We start from the raw sequence: 22,189 nt of genomic DNA, 5'->3' as shown, positions 1-22,189 counted from the left end.
TGTTAAAGTATGTTAGACAGCAGAGATTCAGAAATACTGAAAGTTCATTTGACCCAAGGGCCACAACTTGGTGGTCATAATCTATATGTATAAATATATATTGGGCTGTAAGTCTTTTAATATATGTAAGTTTTGCAATATGCTAGTTTAATTTACTTAAATGAGCCAATTTGCTAATTTGAGAAGACATGGTAAAGCTTAGCCAATGGCAACTACATTACCTGCCACTGTTTATAAGTAGTTTTTATTATTCGTGCAACATCGGGCATTCATCTAGTAATCCACATTAGAAATCGTCACTCTAACATAAGGTTATGTAGTCTTCCTATCGTCTTCATAATTATCACTATTTGATAAATACAGTAAAGAGCTGCCTACGACAAGGTGGATAACACTCTACTCTGGAGAAACAATGTTGGAGCTTCTGGATTTATGCCAACTTTATTGCAGTATATCATGTATTGTATGATGAAATATGCCACATCAGTATATGGTATATCAATTATTAGACACATAAACATGACTAAAATGTCACTCGCTTCACAAAGAGGGTCAACAGATAATTTTCAGGGAATCGATACAAATTTACTGCTCAGGTCTTGTTGGCTAAAAGCATTCAACATAATAACACATATTAGGCTTCTTACAATATGCAACAAATAAATGGAAAATCACAGTACTGAGGTTAAGTACTAGGTAAACAAGGTAAACTCGGTCAAGCCAACAGGAGGTTAGGCTTGACCTAGTTTAAATGTTTCAATCACTTCATATATATGAGTAGATAATTTCTAACACTGCAAAAACACAACCTCAGTTTCAGTTTATGCTAGTGGTTGGAGACTTGTGAAGGTCGGGGTGAAGGTCGGGGTGATGTAGAAACATCTGCTTTTATATTATTGCCGTACTTTCTGTTTTTGAGACACGACAAAAGTTTGGTGAGGCTAGCATCGGCTGAAATAAGCAACAACAGTGATCAACAGACATACTTGAATATTTCAAGATAAACTATGTGACCCCTTCCAGGATTAAGCAAATATGTACGCTGTTGGCAACAAAGTTGGTAAGAACATAAGGATTTAGGTGCTACTAGAGTGCATGCAGTCAAAATGATGAAAGTCAACCTTTACAAATTTATTAAAACGAACATAGAAAACAAGATAAACCTACCAGCAAATGCAAATTCATAGATGAGAGCTGCAAGAACTCCTCCTGTAAGTGGTCCGACCCAGTAAACCTGGCAAGAGATCAGAGCCTCAAATCATAAAGTTGATAATTTTAGAGAAGCAAAAGGAGACAACTTACTGTCAGTTTACCAGCTGTTTAAATACCTACTTTAGAAGCTCCAATGTGCCAAAAGTAAGCAAAAGGTTTATTTCTAATATCAGTTCTAAATATTGTTGAGCATATTTCAACTGATGATCTAATTAGAAGAAACTTGCAAGAGAGCTTGATGTTCGTCAATTCTATAAGCACTTGTCAACAAGCTTGACACATATGTATGTCATTAAGGTTAACATACATGTATTTCAACAAGCTTGATACTTGTGTACATAATTGAGATTGACACATGTCAACAAGCTTGACACATTTCAATAAGATATGTAAAATAAAATTCCAAACATTGTAATTGAGAGGTGGCAACAATAAAATACAGTAATATGAAAATAGTTTTTAAAATTTTTTAAATTGACCTAAATAAATGTTACACCTGACCTAGATCCAATTTACAAGTGACCTAAATCCAATTTACAAGTGACCTAGATACAATTTAAAGATGACCTAGATACAATTTACACGTGACCTAGATCCAATTTACAAGTGAGCTAGATAAAATTTACAAGTGACCTAGATACAATTTACAAGTGACCTAAATACAATTTACGAATAGCCTACTTACAAGCAATATATCAGTGATAACGGAGTAGTTCTAAAACTTAAAAGTAACTTTATCGCTCACCCAATGGTCTTGCCACTGTCCAAGAACTACAGCCGGACCAAAAGACCTTGCTGTGTTCATACTAGACCCTGTAAGTCGGATCTGTAAACATATCAGAAGAGATATGCAAGAGATTGTATCAATAAAAAGCTTATTAGACAATCAGGTATTTGGAGCTGGTAGAGATGGGTCATGCTTTGAAGTTGAACAGTTTTCACGTAAAGAAGATAAATTTTAGCAATGGGTACAGTTTGCACATGCAGTAAGCACAAATATTAGCCTTAAAACAGATAGTATCATAATTACTCAAGCCAATAATTAATTATAATAATTATAGTTATACAATTGGTATAATTAACAATATACATGTAATTATATATATTATATTAATAATACAAAATACTAATAATATGTTATATCACTATTAATAAAATATAATAATAAGATACATATATATTATATGCATGTATATGTATATTAGTAATATAAATAATAATCCCACGAGCAAACGAGCGGAGCGATGTGTTGGAGTTTTTATGATAAATGCATGTGCACACAACTTACGAAAATTATTCATCAACAATGAGACGAACCCTTGGCTAGAAATTTCATCAAGAAATTTAAGCATCGGAATGTAAAGTCGTTAAAGTATAATAACGATACAAAACACATATAAGCCTATTTGAATATGTTACCAAGTCTTTGTAAATTGTCGGTATTATTTTTAAACTTACCCATCTGATCGGATTATACACAAATAGACAGATTTATTTGAACGAAAATTGCCACAAAAAGCTTGAAAAGCTCGGTTTAATAAAAGTTAAGACCGAAAATTGAAACGCCAATAAAGCCGTGCGACCGATTGTAGAATTATTTAGTAGTGCGTATTTCACGAGAAAACCATGTTCATTTTACTAGTCTATGGTGCTGTTTACTTGTAATCGAATTTATCCGAAGGTTTTTGTAATAAATGTAGACCGTTTGAGGCGTAGACCGATTTACAGGTACGAAATTGTGGTACACCGTTTATCAGCCTATGTTTTTTGTCCAATCACCGAAGGTTTCATTATTTAAAACGTTAGCCAAAATTCTTTACAACTTACGTACAAGCTAGGGCCAAACTACAACGCCCCTTCATGACGAGAACATTTTTTATTTTGCTACATTTTTATACGAGTGAATGCTCCTACCCGCTTTCTGTTAAAGATTGCTTATCAAAACCATTCTACATTCAACGCAACTAACTTTCAAACTGTGTATAGTACACAGTAGCTTGCCATTTTACTTCTAATTTTGCATTTCAGAGTTATAATAAACATATTTCTTTATTGTTAATAAACATATTTCTTTATTGTTGTTGAATTACATACATTACAGTAAATTAGGCCTACAGCTTTATAACACTTATAACAGCTTTTATTTTGCTGCAGTTTGCAGAAATCTTCCAGACGCGTTAACGCTCATAGGTTTTCTATTATTGCTGTATTACTATATCAACAATATTGGTTATTTTAATAATATCAGTGCATTTTACTTATAATATTGGCCAACATTGCATTTCTCCTATTGCAAGGGAGAGATATAAACGTATAATATTTTTCTTTCATTGTTGTTGTTTGTCATGACCAAACACTTTTTAAATAAATTTTCTAAAAACCTATATAAATACCACAACTGCTCAATATTGCTACTTATTACGTTTTGAAATGTAAACAAAAATGTGTATTGGTTTTCTATTATTACTATATTAATAAAATTGATTATTCTAAGAATATCAGTGCATTTTACTTCTAATATTGGCCAACATTGCATTTCTCCTGTTGCAGGGGGAAAATATAAACATCTTTTTCATTCATTATTGCTATTTGTTGTATATAATAACACCCACACCCAGTACATTACAGCTACCATTGCAGTTATCCTATTGCACTGCAGAGCCATTTGATTGCTAATATTGCATTTCTCAACCATCAGTACCCTTTATTTTTTTGCCAATATCTCTGGCCATCTCTTTGGTCGTGGGCTGTATGACAGCAGAATTTCTAGTATATATTATAATTAGTAATTATATTTTATATTACTACAACATAATATAGTATATATAAGTATAAATAATATATATACTATATATTATATAATAGGTAATATTTTATTTTAACCGCTAGTAACAGTTGTATAGGGCAAGGAAGTATACTTGAGTTGAACTCACAAATCCAAGATGGCACATGGTTACAGATAGACCAATAGCCAGAGGTCCTGAACCATTTAGGTCTGTCCGATTTACGTCACAGGTTGCAAAGACAGTGGTAACAAGGACATATGTAATCAACATCTCAATCACAAAACCTTGACCTGGTGACACGCCCTCTCCAAGAGTGGTTAGCCCTGTATATTCATTTAAAAAAAACAACATACATTGAAGAACTGTTATGTCGAATGTGAAGTGAGCAAGGATTAATATTTAATTGTTATGTAATCTTTTATGAATGTGATAAGTTCTTAAACATGACCTCTACAAGGCTAGATGATTTGAACCTTATATTACCAAACATACTGATCAAACTAAATAAGTGGGAGTTGTCACATTAATCTTTAGTATTTTTATTACAGTAATCATTCGCTACTTCGCAATTCAACTTTTCCGCCTTCAGTACTTCACAGAGTAAAGATATTTATTAAAATATCTCATACTCTGACCTAGTGAGATCCCATCCTGAGTATCATCGCACTAGCAGCCATCACTGTTCATTGTTTTCCTGCTACGTTTAGTGAATGTAAAAATGCAAACCGCTTGTGACACTCTTCATCATGCCTTTTAAATGTCCTTGACCTTTTAAATGAAGATCTAGTGAACCTAAGACAAAAATGCTTATGATTCATGAAAAAGGGGTTTTTTAGATATGATTTCATTAATTTCCATTTTGCCTTTTCTATTTCTATGGGAGAACTGGGGTAGAAACTATTTCTGATTAGTGCATTAGTGGAATTACTGCATGCCACTCATTCATGATATAAACAACTTTGATTCAAAGTTGCATGTCAGTAGTAAGATAACTCCTTCTCTGAAGTTGTGTTCTCAGATCGCATTTTAAAGTCAACTTTGAGGTTGTGTGTTTTCTGTTTGTGGCAGTTTGTTTGTTAGGTATTAAAACTGGAGGGCATTTCATGCTTTACGTTTTGTATTTTATAACTTGTACGTAGACATACACATAGATTCATGCTTAGACTTAGACAGACACATTCATAGATATATGCGTAAGCATACACATAAACATAAACATTGACACAGAATCAGGTTTAGACATAGACATGGACAGACATAGACATATGCATAGACATACATAAACGTAGACATCCACATAGACACATAGAAAGATTCACACTATAACACCAAATTTCTAGAAAACAATCTACCTTTACCATTATTTTATACTGCTTCAGGTCAAAAACAAATCAAATGCCGAGTACCATCATAATGGAACAGTCTTCCAATAGACTTACCCAAAACCTCTGCATTTACTAGTTTTAGAGTTAATGTTAAAAGCCTTTTGTTAAGCCTAGATTAATTCAGACCTGCTGCTTGAGTTTACCAGTTCCTGAGGGCCCAGCACCTCAACTAGCTGCAGTGGGCCTCATCATGCCTTAACAAGTAGCAACTAGGGATGGCATTCGTCATTTGAAAAGTTGTTATCGACTATCGTTGGAGTTTTCCCACCGATATCGATAGTATCGAATTATCAATGAGCAGACAGACTTCACCGATAGTTATCGCGTGACTTCGCAGCTGGTAAAACTATTGAATTATCGTGACTGAAAAGATCGAGGATTGTGGGAAGGGATAAGAAAAGGTGTTCGAGTTATCAGAGCGTTCAAGTTATCAGAGCACTGTCACAAGTCCATGTATTTATTAGTAGATAAATGTACATATACAAACTCTATATAATTTAAACGCACAGATGGCTTGCTGCAAATTAAAAGGCTTGTAGTGTAAAGTCTAAAAAAAATTTCATCAGAACGTATAGATTTTTCTATCACTTGAGATTGGTTTTTGTTTTAGGTGATGTGATTGCCAGGACGTTTTCAGATTAAAATTGACAAAACTTGATCGCTGTTGAAATGCTCAGAAGAAACGACATCTTGTTCTTTTAAACGTTTTAACCAAGATCAAGTTTGCCGATTTTTCTTTAAGTTTATTCGAAGGTTAGCTCACTTTTCTTATCTTTCGGAGGGCCATCGCTAAGCGAATGTTTGGCAAAATTTGATTTTGAAAACCTTTAGAAAAGTCGTTAACGAAAATGTTTTGCCGATGATGGTAATAACGACGCCTGAGAACTACTAAAAGTTGAAGTTTACCTCTATGGCTTGGAATAAAGTTATATTCAAAAGCAATAACAACCGTCGCAGTAGCCGTTGGGCAAAAAACTGTTCGAGTTAACCAAGTTGAGGTCGCGTTATCTGAAGCAATTTGTCATTGCGTGAGAAACGGACCAAACAAATCCGTTCGAGTTAACCATGCGTTCGAGCTATCCCAGGGCGATAATTATCGGGTTATATTATTTTTTATTTTTCGATAACGATATATTAGTTTCGGATGTTTTGATAGGCTAAAAATAGGCAACCATATTCATATCTAGAACACAACTATCGACTATCGCAATCGACTATCGAGCTATCATGCAACCCTAGTAGGAACTAAGCTTTCATTTATTTCATTTAACATAATCAGTATTGTAACTATATCCTATGTTATATTTTTACTAATTGATGAAATAAAATGCGCACACACTCGTGCAGCACACACATACATCAGTTGCTGACACAGACATCAGCTGCACAGACAGGCATCAGTTGCACACAGAAACATCAGTTGCACACACAGACATCAGCTGCACACACAGACATCAGTTCCACACACAGACATCAGTTCCACACACAGACATCAGTTCCACACACAGACATCAGTTGCAGACACAGACATCAGTTACAGACACAGACATCACTTGCACACACAGACATCAGTTGCACACACAGACATCAGTTACAGACACAAACATAAGTTGCAGACACAGACATCAGTTGCACACACAGACATCAGTTGCACACACAGACATCAGTTGCACACACAGACATCAATTGCAGACACAGACATCGGCTGCACAGGCAGGCATCAGTTGCACACACAGACATCAGTTCCACACACAGACATCAGTTGCACCCACAGATATCAGTTGCAGACACAGACATCAGTTGCACACACAGACATCAGTTGCACACACAGAAACCAGTTGCTGACACAGACATCAGTTGCATACACAGACATCAGTTGCACACACAGACATCAGTTGCAGACAAAGACATCAGTTGCAGACACAGACACAGACATCAGTTGCAGACACAGACATCAGTTGCAGACACAGACATCAGTTGCAGACACAGACATCAGTTGCGAACACCGACATCCGTTGCAGACACAGAAAACTGAACTACAACTGTTTAGACAGAGATATACACATACATAGACATAGACTCAGCATTTGTTGCCCTCATATTTATATATTTCTATTGATATTGAGTTTAATTTATTGGCTTAAATTATGTCGAACTTGTAATCATCTTTGATGAGAAACCAACCCAAACTGTTTATTAAAAGGAACAATAAGAGATAACAGATTTTAAATAAATTGATCTTGTAATTAGTAATTCTAATATAATACAATTATAATATAACTGTAATTATATTTGTAAATGAAAGGTATAAAATATTGAACAAATTAGCTGTGCTTCAGTAATAGCATCCCAGTTGGTTGACAACATACAAAGAACAGGCTTTGATACAAGTTTATATCCATTGTCATCGAACTGGTAATAATAGATGATAATGATGACTTACCCAGACCACATGTTGAGTTCATCTCCGACAGCGAGTCAGCAGCATATGCTACTTGCCAATTGCATGTCAATCCTTTCTGTAGTAACGAGCCCAGGATAGCACCAACACACTGGACTATCACATACCCAAAGAAGCGTGCCATGCTTATCTGTGAATAAACAATATCTATGCTATAAACACTATTACAAAAAGTAGTTTTGCAGATATTGGAAGGGTGCCAGGCTTGAACCCTTCTTTAAAAATAATTACAAGTCAGTCAGCAATCTTTAATCTAGAGTATTATATGAATAACATTTTAGCCTTGCTTGCACCGAAAAGTTTAATTTTGTTCTAATGTCTTCCCCAAAACATCCCTTTATGTAACCAAAATTACAAAAGTTGTTAAGAAGTCTAAAGAAAAAATGAATTGTTAAGTTACTCTGTTTCAGCTTCTCAGTGTGTTCACAATGGTTACATAATCAAGTGCTCCATTATTGCAATATTTCACAATGTTACAATTATTTGCAATGTTTTATTAGTTAAATGTTAAAAAAATAAAAGTTATACAAATCCTCAGTTTTAATCGCATTGACAATATTACCACCTACCTTTTTAACTTCTCATTGCATAAGCTTGTAGGAAATAGTACAATAGTAGCTGTAAGATTGTGTTCCTGCAATGCTGATTTATATATATGTAGATATATATATTTCTAAAGGTATAGGTTAAAAGTCGGCATAAATTTCTTACTAAATTTAAAATATATGTACATATCTATATATATATTCTCATAGTTGGTCATCGGTTGTTGTATATGTCCATCTATAGCTATTAAAATCTTTGCACAAAGAATCTACAAAGCAGAAGATTAGATCTTGCAACCTTCAGTTTGCCAGTTCACCACCTTACTAACTACACCACACAAGCTTGATAAACTTTCTTGGGCAATATATGTCGCTATATGAGAGCAAGTATATTTGGATCACGATGCAAGGTGATGGCGCAACACCATGAGAAGCGGTAGCCCTTATTAGTAAGCTTACTCAAATTATTCATTGGCAATGTGCCAGGCTAATAGCAAGTAGCAGGCAACTCTCATTACCTCTCATTGTTTATAAGCTGATTTTTAATACCCAGGCAATGCCGGTAGCACAGCTAGTATATATATATATATGAGAATGCCTAGCATTGCAGTATATATATATATATATATATATATATATATATATATATATATATATATATATATATATATATGTGTGTATTATACTGCAATGCCAGGCATTCAGTAGTATATGTATAAACTACTGAATGCCCGACATTGCATGAGCAATGAAATAATTACCGCATGATTTTGAGTAACTTAAGCTAGTAAAGTTTGTGACATACTATAATAAGAGCCGTGCCGTACATCTGAAGCTAGCTTGTCACGCTATGTTACACATAATGATCAAACATGCTAGTTAATATTAAAACCAATAGTATGTTCCAAATGCCTATTTTAACTGATGTAATGAATATGTCCACGGTTATTAATCGTTGTGGCCAATTGGACACATAGTCTAATGGGTTGGCTCGTCTGTCTGCAGACCTGGAGGTTCTGAGTTCAAATCCTCTTCGAAGTAGAAATTTCCTAATAACTTATTACTATAACTGGATACACAAACAACAGACAAACATTCAAATATATATATAGGTCAAGGATGATTAAGCTTTTTCATCCATATCCCTGACTATGAGTTTTCATCTACATGTATGCTCTATGGTAGTCAGTGACTGATTACAATTGAAAGTTGAAGTAACAATTGCTATGTTTGACCTTGACTTTTGGCAGCATGACATGCAATTAGCCAAATAGTTTTGTTTGCAAATAATGAGCTGCCAATGCTGCTTGGTCACGTTGAAAAGGTGCTTTTAGATGTGACTTCAGTGTTTTGTCGTGTGGTTTCAACATGACTGATAAAATAGATGGTTTAATAAAAAAAACATCTTTGTTGGAATGGTCAGGCTTGACAAGTGACCTGTGCTTGCAATCAGAGCTTGTTAGAGCTTTCAGTACTGTGCCGGGATATTTACAAGCGTGATGTACTATTAACTAATTAGCTTTTTTCAGCTAAGTTATATAACAACTCTTGCTTGAAGAACACAGTCTAAACACATACAATAGCTCAAAAGTAAATGAGTTCGTCATTTCCTACTCAGCAACATGAATGTTTAGTTGGCATACTAGAAGTATTCGATCTACTGCCACTGATATAGAACACACTTTGCAAGCAATTAATTGTAAAGCACTTTTGTGATATTGCTTATATTTGCCCACGAACAATGTGAACAACAAAATTGGAAGTATTTTCAAGTAGTTTTCGCTGTTTTGCTTTGCTTTCCTCACAATGTTGGTTCAAGGGAGATAATCAATATCAGAATGGGAGAGTGATCAGAGGAGACAAACACAAAAAGATTATTTGCTATTTGCTAGTATGCTGGTCGTGTCCTGTGCCATGAGAGATCATTATGTTTATAATAAGTGTGTGCACACTTATTCAGAGGTATAGAAAGTTGGTCAAGTGGTGCAGATGGTAGTGCGCATAGTTGGGAATCTGAGTATCCATGTTCAATTCCTGCTTGGTGCAATCCTTTTTTCTAGCGCTCTCAGGGTGGCTTCGGACAAACAAGCATTGCTCTTATTATAGTTAACTTTAGGTTTGTTAAAAAGTTGCAAATGCTGACTTTTTGAAAAAATCCAACATTTGAACCCTTGCTTCAAATAAAAACATCTGGCATATGTGCAGTCTTACCTTGCGAGCGGCAAGCATGCCAATGGAAACTGCTGGATTTATGTGACCTCCTGAAACATCCGCTAGAATCCAGACAAGAGTCGCAACGGAGAGACCAAATGATAGGCTGACTCTTGTGTGATCTAGTTCTGTGGCTCCATATGGACTGTTGCAGCCAACGAATACAAGGAACATAACTCCAAGCATTTCACCGATAAGCGCTCGGTAGAATTTAGCATCTTTGAGGTCATCAGTGTTACTTGTAATACAGTCCATTTCGATTTTTGCTAATGAATAAATCAAATAATAATTAAACAGAATAATAAAACAAAAAACAGAATAAGGTGGAAAATTATTAAGATTTGGCAATGGAGTTGAGGAAGATCTGGAGGACATCTGTGACAGTTGTCTCTATTGTGGTTGGGGCATTAGGTGCAGTTGAGAATCTGGAAGGGAAGCTGATCAAACTGGATATCGACAGGAAGGAAATCTCAAAAGTGCAATTTTCTGCAGTGCTAGAACCAGCTAGAATACTAAGGAAGGTATTAGATCTCCAGGTTAATTGTTCTGACCTGAGTTCCAAAGATCCCATCACCAGCTTAACACCCTGCTGTGATAGCTATCAGCAATAATAATAATACTAGTAATAATAATAATTATTATTATTATATAATGATAACAATCATTATTATTATACGAATAATAGTAATAATACTCATAATAATTATGTATAATAGTAATTATGTAATCCCTTACATCTCCTGGCCGTGCCCAAAGAGCAAGAGTAACAGAAAAAGAGAAAGTGGAGAAGCATCAAGGCCTGTCAAGAGAGATAAGAAGAATATGGAAAACATCAGCGACGATAGTACCAATCATAGTGGGGGCACAAGGAGCAGTGGCAAACCTGCACGGGCAAATGCAGCTGCTGGACATAGAGAAAAAGGAGGTAGATAGAGTATGATTCTTTGCCCTACTAGGATCAGCGAGGATACTGAGAAAGGTGTTGGATTTCCTAGGTTAAGGGGCCCTAGCCAGATGCCAATGTGCCACCGGCGGAAGAGCTGAGAAAATCAACAAGAACAAAAATAATAATGATATTAATAATATTAATAATAATATTAATAATAATAATAATACTAATAATAATAGTAATGATAATAATTATATTAATAATAAAAATATTATGGAACAGCTTAAGAACAGCTCTCATTTTGAGGAAGGTCCTCTCTTAGTGGAGTTGAGGAAGATGTTGGATCCTTTGGCCTTTTGTTAAGACCCGGATTCAACATGGACAACAACCAGTCACCTACCACCACACGACTGTGAAGAAAAACTTTTACAACAATAATAATAATAATAATGTTAATAATACTAATAATAATAATATTAATAATAATAGTAATGATAATAATAATAATAATGGAGGCAGACGACATAAAACAATCTGAAATGAAAGCTAAGATCAAGAAGGAATACATTCACAGGCTTATGAAAGTGCTGAAGTCAAAGCTGACTGCTGGAAATCTCATTACCGCTATTAATACATGGGCTGTGTCCTTGTACAGATACGGAGCAGGGATTATTCAGTGGACGAAGGCTGAGTTACAGCAACTGGACAGAAGGACGCGGAAACTGATGACAATGCATAAAGGTCTTCATCCAAGATCTGATGTAGATAGAGTATATGTTGAAAGAGACCAAGGAGGAAGGGGATTAATGAGTGTTGAGGAAACTGTGAATTACGAAAGTCACAGTCTGAAAAAGTACACAGAAGACAGCCCAGTCAAATTTATAAGAACAGCAGGTAAGATCATAAATACCAATAGTGAAGATGGAAGACAAGAGTATAGAAACCATCAGAAAACTGAACGAAATCAAAACTGGCTTGATAAGCCAATGAACGGACAACATCTAAGACAGACAGAGAATCAAGCAGCAAAGGAGACATGGCAATGGATGAAGAGGGGATGTCTCAAACGAGAGACTGAAAGCCTGATCATTGCTGCCCAGTATCAAGCATTAAGAACCAACTATAGGAAGGCCAAGATAGAAAAGTCAACAAACGATCCGAAATGCAGATTGTGCAAGCAGAAAGATGAAACATTGTCCCACATAGTCAGCTAATGCAGTAAGATCGCACAGACAGAATATAAAGGGCGGCATGACAAAGTGGCAAGTGCAGTGCACTGGAGCATATGCAAGAAACATGAGTTGCCCCACACAAAAATTTGTACGACCACCGCGCAGAAGCTGTATTGGAGAATGAGACAGTGAAACTGCTATGGGACTTCAACGTGCAGACAGACAGGGTTGTTGAAGCTAGAAGACCAGACCTGATACTAATAAATAAAGAAACCAAACAGTGTCAGTTCGTAGACATAGCAATACCTGGAGACACAAGGGTAGTACAGAAGGAAGATGAGAAGATTGGTAAATACAAAGAGCTTGGGTTCGAGATAAACAGACTGTGGAAGGTGAAGAATGAAGTGATACCAATAGTAATTGGTGCACTCGGAACAATATCAATGAGGCATAATAGCATACTTGGCCGAGGTGGGAGTGAACATGTCTTTTGAGACTATACAGAAAACGGCCATCTTAGGAACAGCTCACATTTTGAGGAAAGTCCTCTCTTAGTGGAGTTGAGGAAGATGTTGGATCCTTTGGCCTTTTGTTAAGACCCGGACTCAACATGGACTACAACCAGTCACCTACCACCACACGACTGTGAAGAAAAACTTTTATAACAATAATAATAATAATATTAATAGTAATATTAATAGTAATATTAATAGTAATATTAATAGTAATATTAATAATGATAGTCAGCATCATTAGTTTTTGTTCTACTCAGTCAAAAGATAACATTTTGATGTAACTTATACATAAACTAAAAAGCGAAAACAATAATGAATTAATTTTTACTCTATAATCTTTATCGCTACAACATCAAGTGTATCACATGCGTTCATTTTGTTACACATTCAGAGTAAGCGAAAAAATATGTGAATGCTAAAAATAAGCACAATGGAATAGTTGTATAAAATGAGTTTACAGTCCCACATGCTAAAAGTATTTTTCATAAGTCGGATTTTTCCCCCATGCATGTGACTGGGATGCAGACAAATCAATAACTTTCAGTTAGTAATTAAAGCGGGTCAACTAATGGGTTTCTTAAAAATATTAAAAAGGCGAGAAAATTCTTTTGTACTCATTAAATAGAAATTATGATGGATACAGCGCTGTGTAATTGTTTTGCGCACACATAGAGCTTAGACATACACATTACTGAGTATTCGTAATGAGGATGATTGATTAGGAAAATTTAGCCACTTTGCTTGAAAGGCCTGTTAAATGCAATTATAAGTTGCAATTCCATATCATACTACTATTATACTGGCAATCCTGTGTGCCTTGAGAGATCATCATGTGTAATAGCTATGTGCATAGATATTCTAAGATATGTAATTGGGGTCGAGTCGCGCGGATGGTAGCGCACTCGGCTGGAAATCTGAATATCTGGCATCAATTCCAGATATTGAAGCATATCTAGAATTGCGCCAAACATTGCAGTGCAATCTTTTCTTCACATGCTCTTGAAATGGTTTCGAATGGACACAACTCTCACGACAGCGAAGATCATGTAATGATCTGACCATCATGCGCATTAAAATATTGTCTCAAATCTTCATTCAGAAATATAGTTCACTAAGTATTACTTACTTTAAATCACAGATTGTTTACCTTAGCAACCGCCAAACAAAAGTCTGAATGCTTTGCTTCTGATGTAAACTCAGTTCTTTTAAATCTGTTCGGGCTTTAGAAATGTTGCCTAATAGCGGATGAAGAACCTGACACTAAGACGTGCTTGACTTTAGATAATAATTATATATAAGCATGAAGTCTGTTAAACTTCAAGTGGTAACATACAGTAACGACACAAGATCAATTGTATAGAGAGCTACATAAAATTCACTCACTTCAAAACTGAACTGGGGGTGATTTTGAATAAGCTCATACTCATATATGAATATAACTCAATCAACCGTTTACATATGAACTCAACACGGCATTTTCATAGTTGCTATTTAAAAGTATTAGTATGTTTTATTATTTACAATTGTTTATTCTTTGAGTTGCTCTGACTGCCAGAATGTTTTAAGATTAAAATTGACAAAACTTAATCGCAATAAAACGCTCAGAAGAAGAATTCCTGCGAAATGAGGTGACTAGTTGTTATGGTTGCTTTACTTGATATCAGCCATTATGTTCAAGTTGCAGTATTACAAGTCTCTATTCTATCGGTCTCTTTGCAACTATAGATGTCATAATCACACTTCCTCTTGATCTGAGTGTTTTAACCACTATCAAATTTTATCGATTTTAATTTTGAAACATCCCAGCGGTCAGATTATTTCAAACATCAAAAAGAATTCTGGCGTATTTTCTTCTGATCGTTTTTCTCGTGATGAAGTTTTGTTGATTTTAATCTTGATACATTCTGGCAGTAAAATCTCTTTGAACTTCAAAAAAATAAAAAATAAAAATATCGATGCTTTCTGATCAAATATACTAAAGTTTTGTGCTAGCTCATCTTTAAATTTGTTGGTCTAGAAAGCAGAAAGCGTCTCATGTAACATATCAGTGTATGAGGTCTTCTTAATGCAAGTAGAGGACTTGCAAGAACTTGTCTGGACATGTCTGAGACCAGTGGCAAGGAAACCTCAATGACTGGAGATACACTCAGTTGCAGAAAGCAATTTAATGTTGGATGTCACATTTTATGTCACATTTTATGTCACATTTTATGTCACATTTTATGTCACATTTTGTGTCACATTTTATGTCACATTTTGTGTCACATTTTATGTCACATTTTATGTCACATTTTGTGTCACTTTTTGTGTCACATTTTATGTCACATTTTGTGTCACATTTTGTGTCACCTTTTATGTCACATTTCATTTCATGTCACAGCACATTGTAATATATCATTATCCTTAAACCACAAATGTTGGATAACCTTTCAATGAAAGGAGTGAGTAATGTATTGTAAAATATCAGTAACTTGAAGCTATATTCAAACATTAGACGAGTGTAACTATCTTTTAACAACTGGAGGGCTGTCACAGAAAACAGGTTTGGTTATCACAGCCAGCTTCTGCCTAATTAAAGTTTTGCATAGTAAAGTAAACTTACATTGTATCATAAACTAAATATTTTCGTGATAATTTAGGTTTATTAGACGGTAGGAAGTTTTTTGTCATCTTAGCTCAATCTATATTAGCCAACAATCAAATTAAAAATTTCTACAGAGAGTTTGCGTGTTGTGATAGTCAGTTCTTCACATGGTCCCTGGCATGCAGAGCAGCTATGACCAACTGGCCGAGGACTTCTGACCTGCACACAACAAGTTGAGGTTCAATTACCAGAAAAGTATTATCTGATTACAGTGGTGACACGAAATGTGACATAAAAGGTGACACAAAAAGTGACACGAAATGTGACATAAAAGGTGACACAAAAAGTGACACGAAATGTGACATAAAAGGTGACACAAAATGTGACACAAAATGTGACATAAAATGTGACACAAAAAGTGACACAAAATGTGACATAAAATGTGACATAAAATGTGACACAAAATGTGACATAAAATGTGACACAAAATGTGACATAAAATGTGACATAAATATGTTATGATACAAAAAATAGAGCAAAGTATAGTCTAATACAACATAATATGGAATAGTATAAAATCAATAAAATATATCTTTAAAATAATTGAATACAATATAATATAATTTATTGTGTTATTATGTATTATTATCATAATAACATATAATATAATAAATCATAATATAATATAGTTGGGCATATTATATTATAATATTATATTTTATAATATATATTATAGTATTATGTAATAATATTTTTATATAATGATATTATTGTATATATAATATTATTTTAAAATATATTAGCATATTATAATAAAACTTTTTATAACATAGCACAACATAATATGATGTGACACTGTATGATACGTTAAACTTGTACCATATAATTTGATGTACAGTATTATAAAATAATACAACATAGTTTGTATAGAAATTACATAATATACTATCACACAATATAATGTAATATACTATATCATAATTTTCACTATAATATAATGTCTGTCCATCTGTCCAAAGCCAAGCGAAAAGCATTAGAAAAGAAAATGCCTCGCACAAGAATTGAACTCAGATACTCCAGTTTATAGGCCGGCGTGCAACATCACTACACCACTCATCCAACTATCCACCACATGAATTAACTGTGCACTGAACTGCCAAGCATGTTAGTATTATATAATGCACTGTAATATAATTTAATATAGCATAATATAATACAATAAAAAATAATATAATAATACAATAAAAATTAATATAATAATACAATAAAAATAATATAATAATACAATAAAAATAATGTATACCAGGATAATATAATATGATATAATTTAGTATAGCATAATATGAGGTAATAACATGACACAGTCCATAAAGCATTTTTACATGCATTTGTATCCAGGCCACCAAGTTGAACCACATCAACATTTCTGATTTATTGCTATTCACTAGTATGATGGTTTGTCTTGCGCACCAGAAGCAGTAAGGTGGCCAAGTAGTTTAGTGGTTAGGGCACCGGTTTGTAACATGGGGGTCAGAGTTCAATTCTCAAATGAAGCAATTTTTTGCTAATTCTGTTACCAAGGCTTCAGACATTATTAAAATTGATTTTCGTATTTACTGTAGCTGATAGCTTGGTAGTAGCTCTACACATCACTAGAACTGTCAATTATTCTGTTGTAGCCAGGCAGAGAAGCTGGAAGGTCCTTATGTTGACCCTTCCGCTGAAAGCTGATGCAAACAAGTCAAAACAAATCAAAAGGCTGACACATACACAATGTTTCTAGAGTTGTTGAAAAATCAATCTCGGCTTTCATTGTAATCAAAGTTACCTAAGGCAGCACCTTGATGAAAGGCAGCACCTTGATGAATGGTAAAATAAGTACTTGCGCTGCTGTCTTATTTTTGTTTGCTTTACTAAGAAACGGTTTAACTTAATGCTGCCAAGTAGACTCATAAAAACTAGTGTGCTGGCAGTTCCATGAGCCATGAGAGAGTGTCATGTGTAATAACTATGTGTACAACTATTCCATGGTGCTGCAAGGTGGTCCAGTGGAGCCGTTGGTAATACTCTTGGCTGCAAAACATGGGTACCCATGTCCAATTCTTCTCGAATGTGTTTTTCCTAACCCTCTTAGCGTGACTTTGAATGAATGAACGCGGCTTGCATATTATAGCAAATAATATATTTCAAATGTGATATATTGGCTCATATAAATATTGTAAGTGCGAAGAGTCATGCTTAGAAATTTGTAAATATAGGTTAACCTCAGTTTTTGACCACAATCCCTTCCAGAAAGCTATTCGAAAAATGACTTTTCGAATTTTAAAACAAGTTTGCCTGCAACAAATAATTTTATCCATTCTATACATAAAAACGATTTTCTCATTAATTTTTGAAGTAATTTTATTTGAAACTATTCAATAAGAAATAGCAGTAGACAGACTGAGTTTTTATAAATACTCTACATATAGAAACAGTTAGGCTGGGAAATGTATTGTCATATCTGTGGTAGCTCATACCCTAGCCTCATTTCCTTAGACTTTACTGCAACATGAAAACGTGTCGAAATATATTGGTTTCATTACCATAAAAGATAAGAAAATAAAATGACATATCAATACTCTCCGCAAAACCCAAAAATCATTCAGTCTTGTAAATCACAATGAAAATCTATGCATCCAATTGTGAGTAATACAGATAATGGGAGAGTATGTAACAGGGGTTGCAGCTTTGCTCAACTTATTCCAGGTATTTAAGGTGTGTCATATGAGCGTCTCAGATGTGTCTCAGATGTGTTTCAAGGGTGTCTCAGGGGTGTCTCAAGGGTGTCTTAGGGGTGTCTAAGAAATGACTCTGAAGTGTCTTAGGTGTGTCTCAGATATTACTCAGATGTGACTCGGTGTCTCAAGGGTGTCTTAGAGGTGTCTCAGATATGTCTCAGACATGTCTGAGAGGTGTCTTAGTACTGCCGTAGTACTGACTCAAATGTGTTTCAGAGGCATCTCAGGGGTGTCTAAGGGATGACTCAGGGGTGTTATTGTATTGTATTTAGGGGTGTCTCAGATGTGACTCAGAGGTATCTCAAGTGCGTCTTAGGGGTGTCTCAGCTGTGTCTGAGAGGCATCTTATTGCTGTAGTACTGTCTCAGATGTGTTTTAGAGGTGTCACAGGAGTGTCTCAGGGCCAACTGAGTTTTAAATTTTTGTTCGGCATTCAAAGCTATAAAATCTGAACTTTTGTTTAAACTCTGACCTCTTCAAGCCCTAAAATGTTCACAAATCAAGACTGACTGTACAGCTATGGCGTTCAAATTACTTGAGAAGACCATGACTCAGATGGTTGAGTGATGCACTCATTCACAGAGCCTTCTTTTCATATCTGTTTAATCTTTAGCTAATCTTTACTATAATAAGAGCCGTGTTGTCCATCTGACCAAATCTACGATTAAATGTTGAGAAAAAAAGTACATCCTACAAGATTTGATCTTCCAACATTCAGCTTGGTAGACCAACGCTCTAACACTTACAGCAATCAACCAGGTTGTATTTAGGAGCAGCTGTACAAGTCGTATTATGCCTGGCGATTTCTTACGGCACAGTCAGCTCCTACGGTAGCCGTCGTAATCAAGCATTAAAGCTAAAAAATTCGATCTAGCAGTAATTGGCAGACGGTAACGCTGATAAACAAGCGGTATGATCACCATAAAACCAAAATGCAATTAGCTGGTTGGCCGTCTTATTGCAGCGAGACAGCAGGATTTCGTGATTAGTTGTATATACGAGATGCATTTTTATCCATTCATAAAATTGTTTTGTCTTCACTCATACGGTACTTTGCTGGTATTCAAATCGCCAGTTCTCTCGAAATGGTAGATTTATTAGAGTTTTGAAGCTGAGCTTGTTTTCAACAAGTGCCGACAAGTGACAACTGACTTGACAAGTTACAGCAAGTGAACAAAACAACACAAAACATTAAACTAGTGAAAAACCTACTAACCTGTACAGATTGAGCGGAGCTAGACAGAGCAAGGGACAGTGATGTGGACTAATATGTTGATGGCTGTACTGCCTTTGATTATTGTGTATTAACCAACATGAGAGCAGCAGCTTATCTGATGCCAATTAGATATCTCTAGGCTGTGATTGGTCATTGGGTCAGCCAATCAATAACAATGCTGAAGGTAATGTTAGTTACCTTGGCTGTTGCTGAAGATGCACATAGAAACATATATGTACATGAAAAGAAACGTGTACACATACATGCATCTACACATTGATATATAGGTTCAAAGTCATATTCATGTGCAAAAACATTTATAAGCACACTAATATATATCTGTACAGAAACACACGTATGCACACAGACAAATACCTGCGTATGAACGTTTGTATATAATATTTGTATATATATTTCTAGGCATGGAAAATAGTTTTACTTAAAGGTTGACTTGCAAAAAAATTCACATTACAGTTATTTGGTATCAAAAGATTCACCATGTCTTATTCTGTTGTGTTGTAAGTGCAAAATGTGTGGAAATGTGATTACAAGCTCTTAAAAGCTCAAAAACAAAAAGTCGCGGTAGATTGGAATCTGTTTATTTCTCTGACGTAGTCATTACAGTTTGGTTATCGTCTTGTCACGTGATGTTCTCACGTGAATTGAAAGGCCAATAAAAAGCTCAATATAAAACTTATCGTAGCGCTAGTTTATGACAAACACTTCGGGTTTTACCGGAGATCCCGTATCAAATATAGATGCTCGCTACTTTACAGTTTTGTTTCGGCTTTATCTAATCGTCAAGTCGTAATCTGATCATGTGACCCAATACTTCGCAAATAATTTTTGCAGCACTTTTTGACTATCACAGGTGACCAACAGGCTCGTCGTGATTATCATACAATGATATGTACTCCTTCGAGGTAAGGTTAAAAAATTAAATGCATTTTTCAAGTGAGTTATAAGATATCACTGCTAAAAATGACAGCATTACACTGACAATAAAATAGACGCGTAAGAACAATAGACATGGTTTTATTGAATGCGTGAAGTATATTTGTGAAAATATTTCGGCAAACAAGGTTGCATGAAAGTGTAAACAGAAACCATCTCCCACAACTACGTCACATTTGAGCGGTTTTGGAAAGAGAATCCAAACTATGGCAGTCTCCTGTGGCTGCGATTAACTGTTCGCTTGTTAGCTTTTAAGAGCTTGGAAGCACATTTCCACATATTTTGCACCTACAACACAGCAGAGTAAGATATGGTGTAAATCTTTTGATATCAAATAACTGTAATGTGAATTTTGTTGCATATCAACCTTTAACTTTGCAGCTACTGGCAGTTTTCTGGTTTCTCCTGTCAATCATCTGGCTGCTACTAAAATTCAAGATGTTGAATTTTAGTAACAGCCTCAGGATTGACAGGAGAAGTCAGAATCTAGATGGTATGTATATACATCTAGATAATATGTATATACATCTAGATGATATGTATATACATCTAGATGGTATGTATATACATCTAGATGGTGTGTATATACATCTAGATGATATGTATATACATCTAGATGATATGTATATACACACCATCTAGATGTATATACATACCATCTAGATGTATATACATACCATCTAGATGTATATATATACCATCTAGATGTATATACACACCATCTAGATGTATATATATATCATCTAGATGTATAAGTGACCTTCTTTACATATCCTTACATACAAACTCATTTCACTTTTCTGATTTAGTAAATCTTCCAGAGATCAAATCTTCTGTGGTATGCATTTGTACAGATTCAGATGAATGACAAACTGTGAGATTTATATATATATAGATTTATATAATTTATATTACTACCCTGACATACAATATAGCTGCAGTTAATGGGTTTTAGCTGTCCAAAATGATGCTATCATGTATTATATTGTACCTAACAGCATAATTGTAAATTTTAGCAACTTTTGTAATGCATTTCGACTCAAAACTTTATTTCGAAAACCAATTCCATGATGTGATTCATTGACAGGCCATATAATACCATTTTTTGCCCAGCATGTTAGATATTTAACGAAATGCAAAAATATATTTAGAATTAGATTTGCCTTGCGCACATGACAAAAATAGTTCTCTGCAAAAATAAAATCTACGACTTCACTAGCAAAAAAATTATCTAGGAAGTTTAGTAGCCTACAAAAACTACCATCTTCATTGAACCTTCGTGTTATCTACAGGACACCAATATGATATCATCCTGGCGATATCTCTGCTATAAATATATTTGCTGTTATTCAATTTCGAGTTATAGCTGCAAAGTTTTCCGCTGGTTTACTAATAGCAACTAAAATAGACTTTTAGAATCCGCTACTTTGTTAAGATGTTCCTGAAAGGCAGATATGCAATTTTTTAAAGGTTATCAAA

At 34.7% G+C, this 22,189-nt stretch overlaps 1 protein-coding gene across 1 annotated transcript; it reads right to left on the bottom strand.

The window, feature by feature from the left end:
- Window positions 1-428: 428 nt before the first annotated feature.
- LOC137403793 (aquaporin-5-like) lies at window positions 429-19,848 on the bottom strand. The gene is made up of 7 exons (XM_068089840.1): window positions 19,757-19,848; window positions 10,601-10,866; window positions 7,827-7,974; window positions 4,146-4,321; window positions 1,958-2,038; window positions 1,168-1,234; window positions 429-951 (listed from the first exon to the last, which is right to left on the bottom strand). Exons 2-7 carry the CDS (start codon window positions 10,853-10,855, stop codon window positions 827-829), a joined length of 852 nt encoding a protein of 283 aa, XP_067945941.1. The 5' UTR covers window positions 10,856-10,866; window positions 19,757-19,848; the 3' UTR covers window positions 429-826.
- Window positions 19,849-22,189: the final 2,341 nt, after the last annotated feature.

Source organism: Watersipora subatra, chromosome 9, assembly GCF_963576615.1.
Source record: "Watersipora subatra chromosome 9, tzWatSuba1.1, whole genome shotgun sequence".
Taxonomy (NCBI): domain Eukaryota; kingdom Metazoa; phylum Bryozoa; class Gymnolaemata; order Cheilostomatida; family Watersiporidae; genus Watersipora; species Watersipora subatra.
Note: the sequence above shows the minus strand (reverse complement) of the source record. Positions and strands in the feature narration are given on the sequence as shown.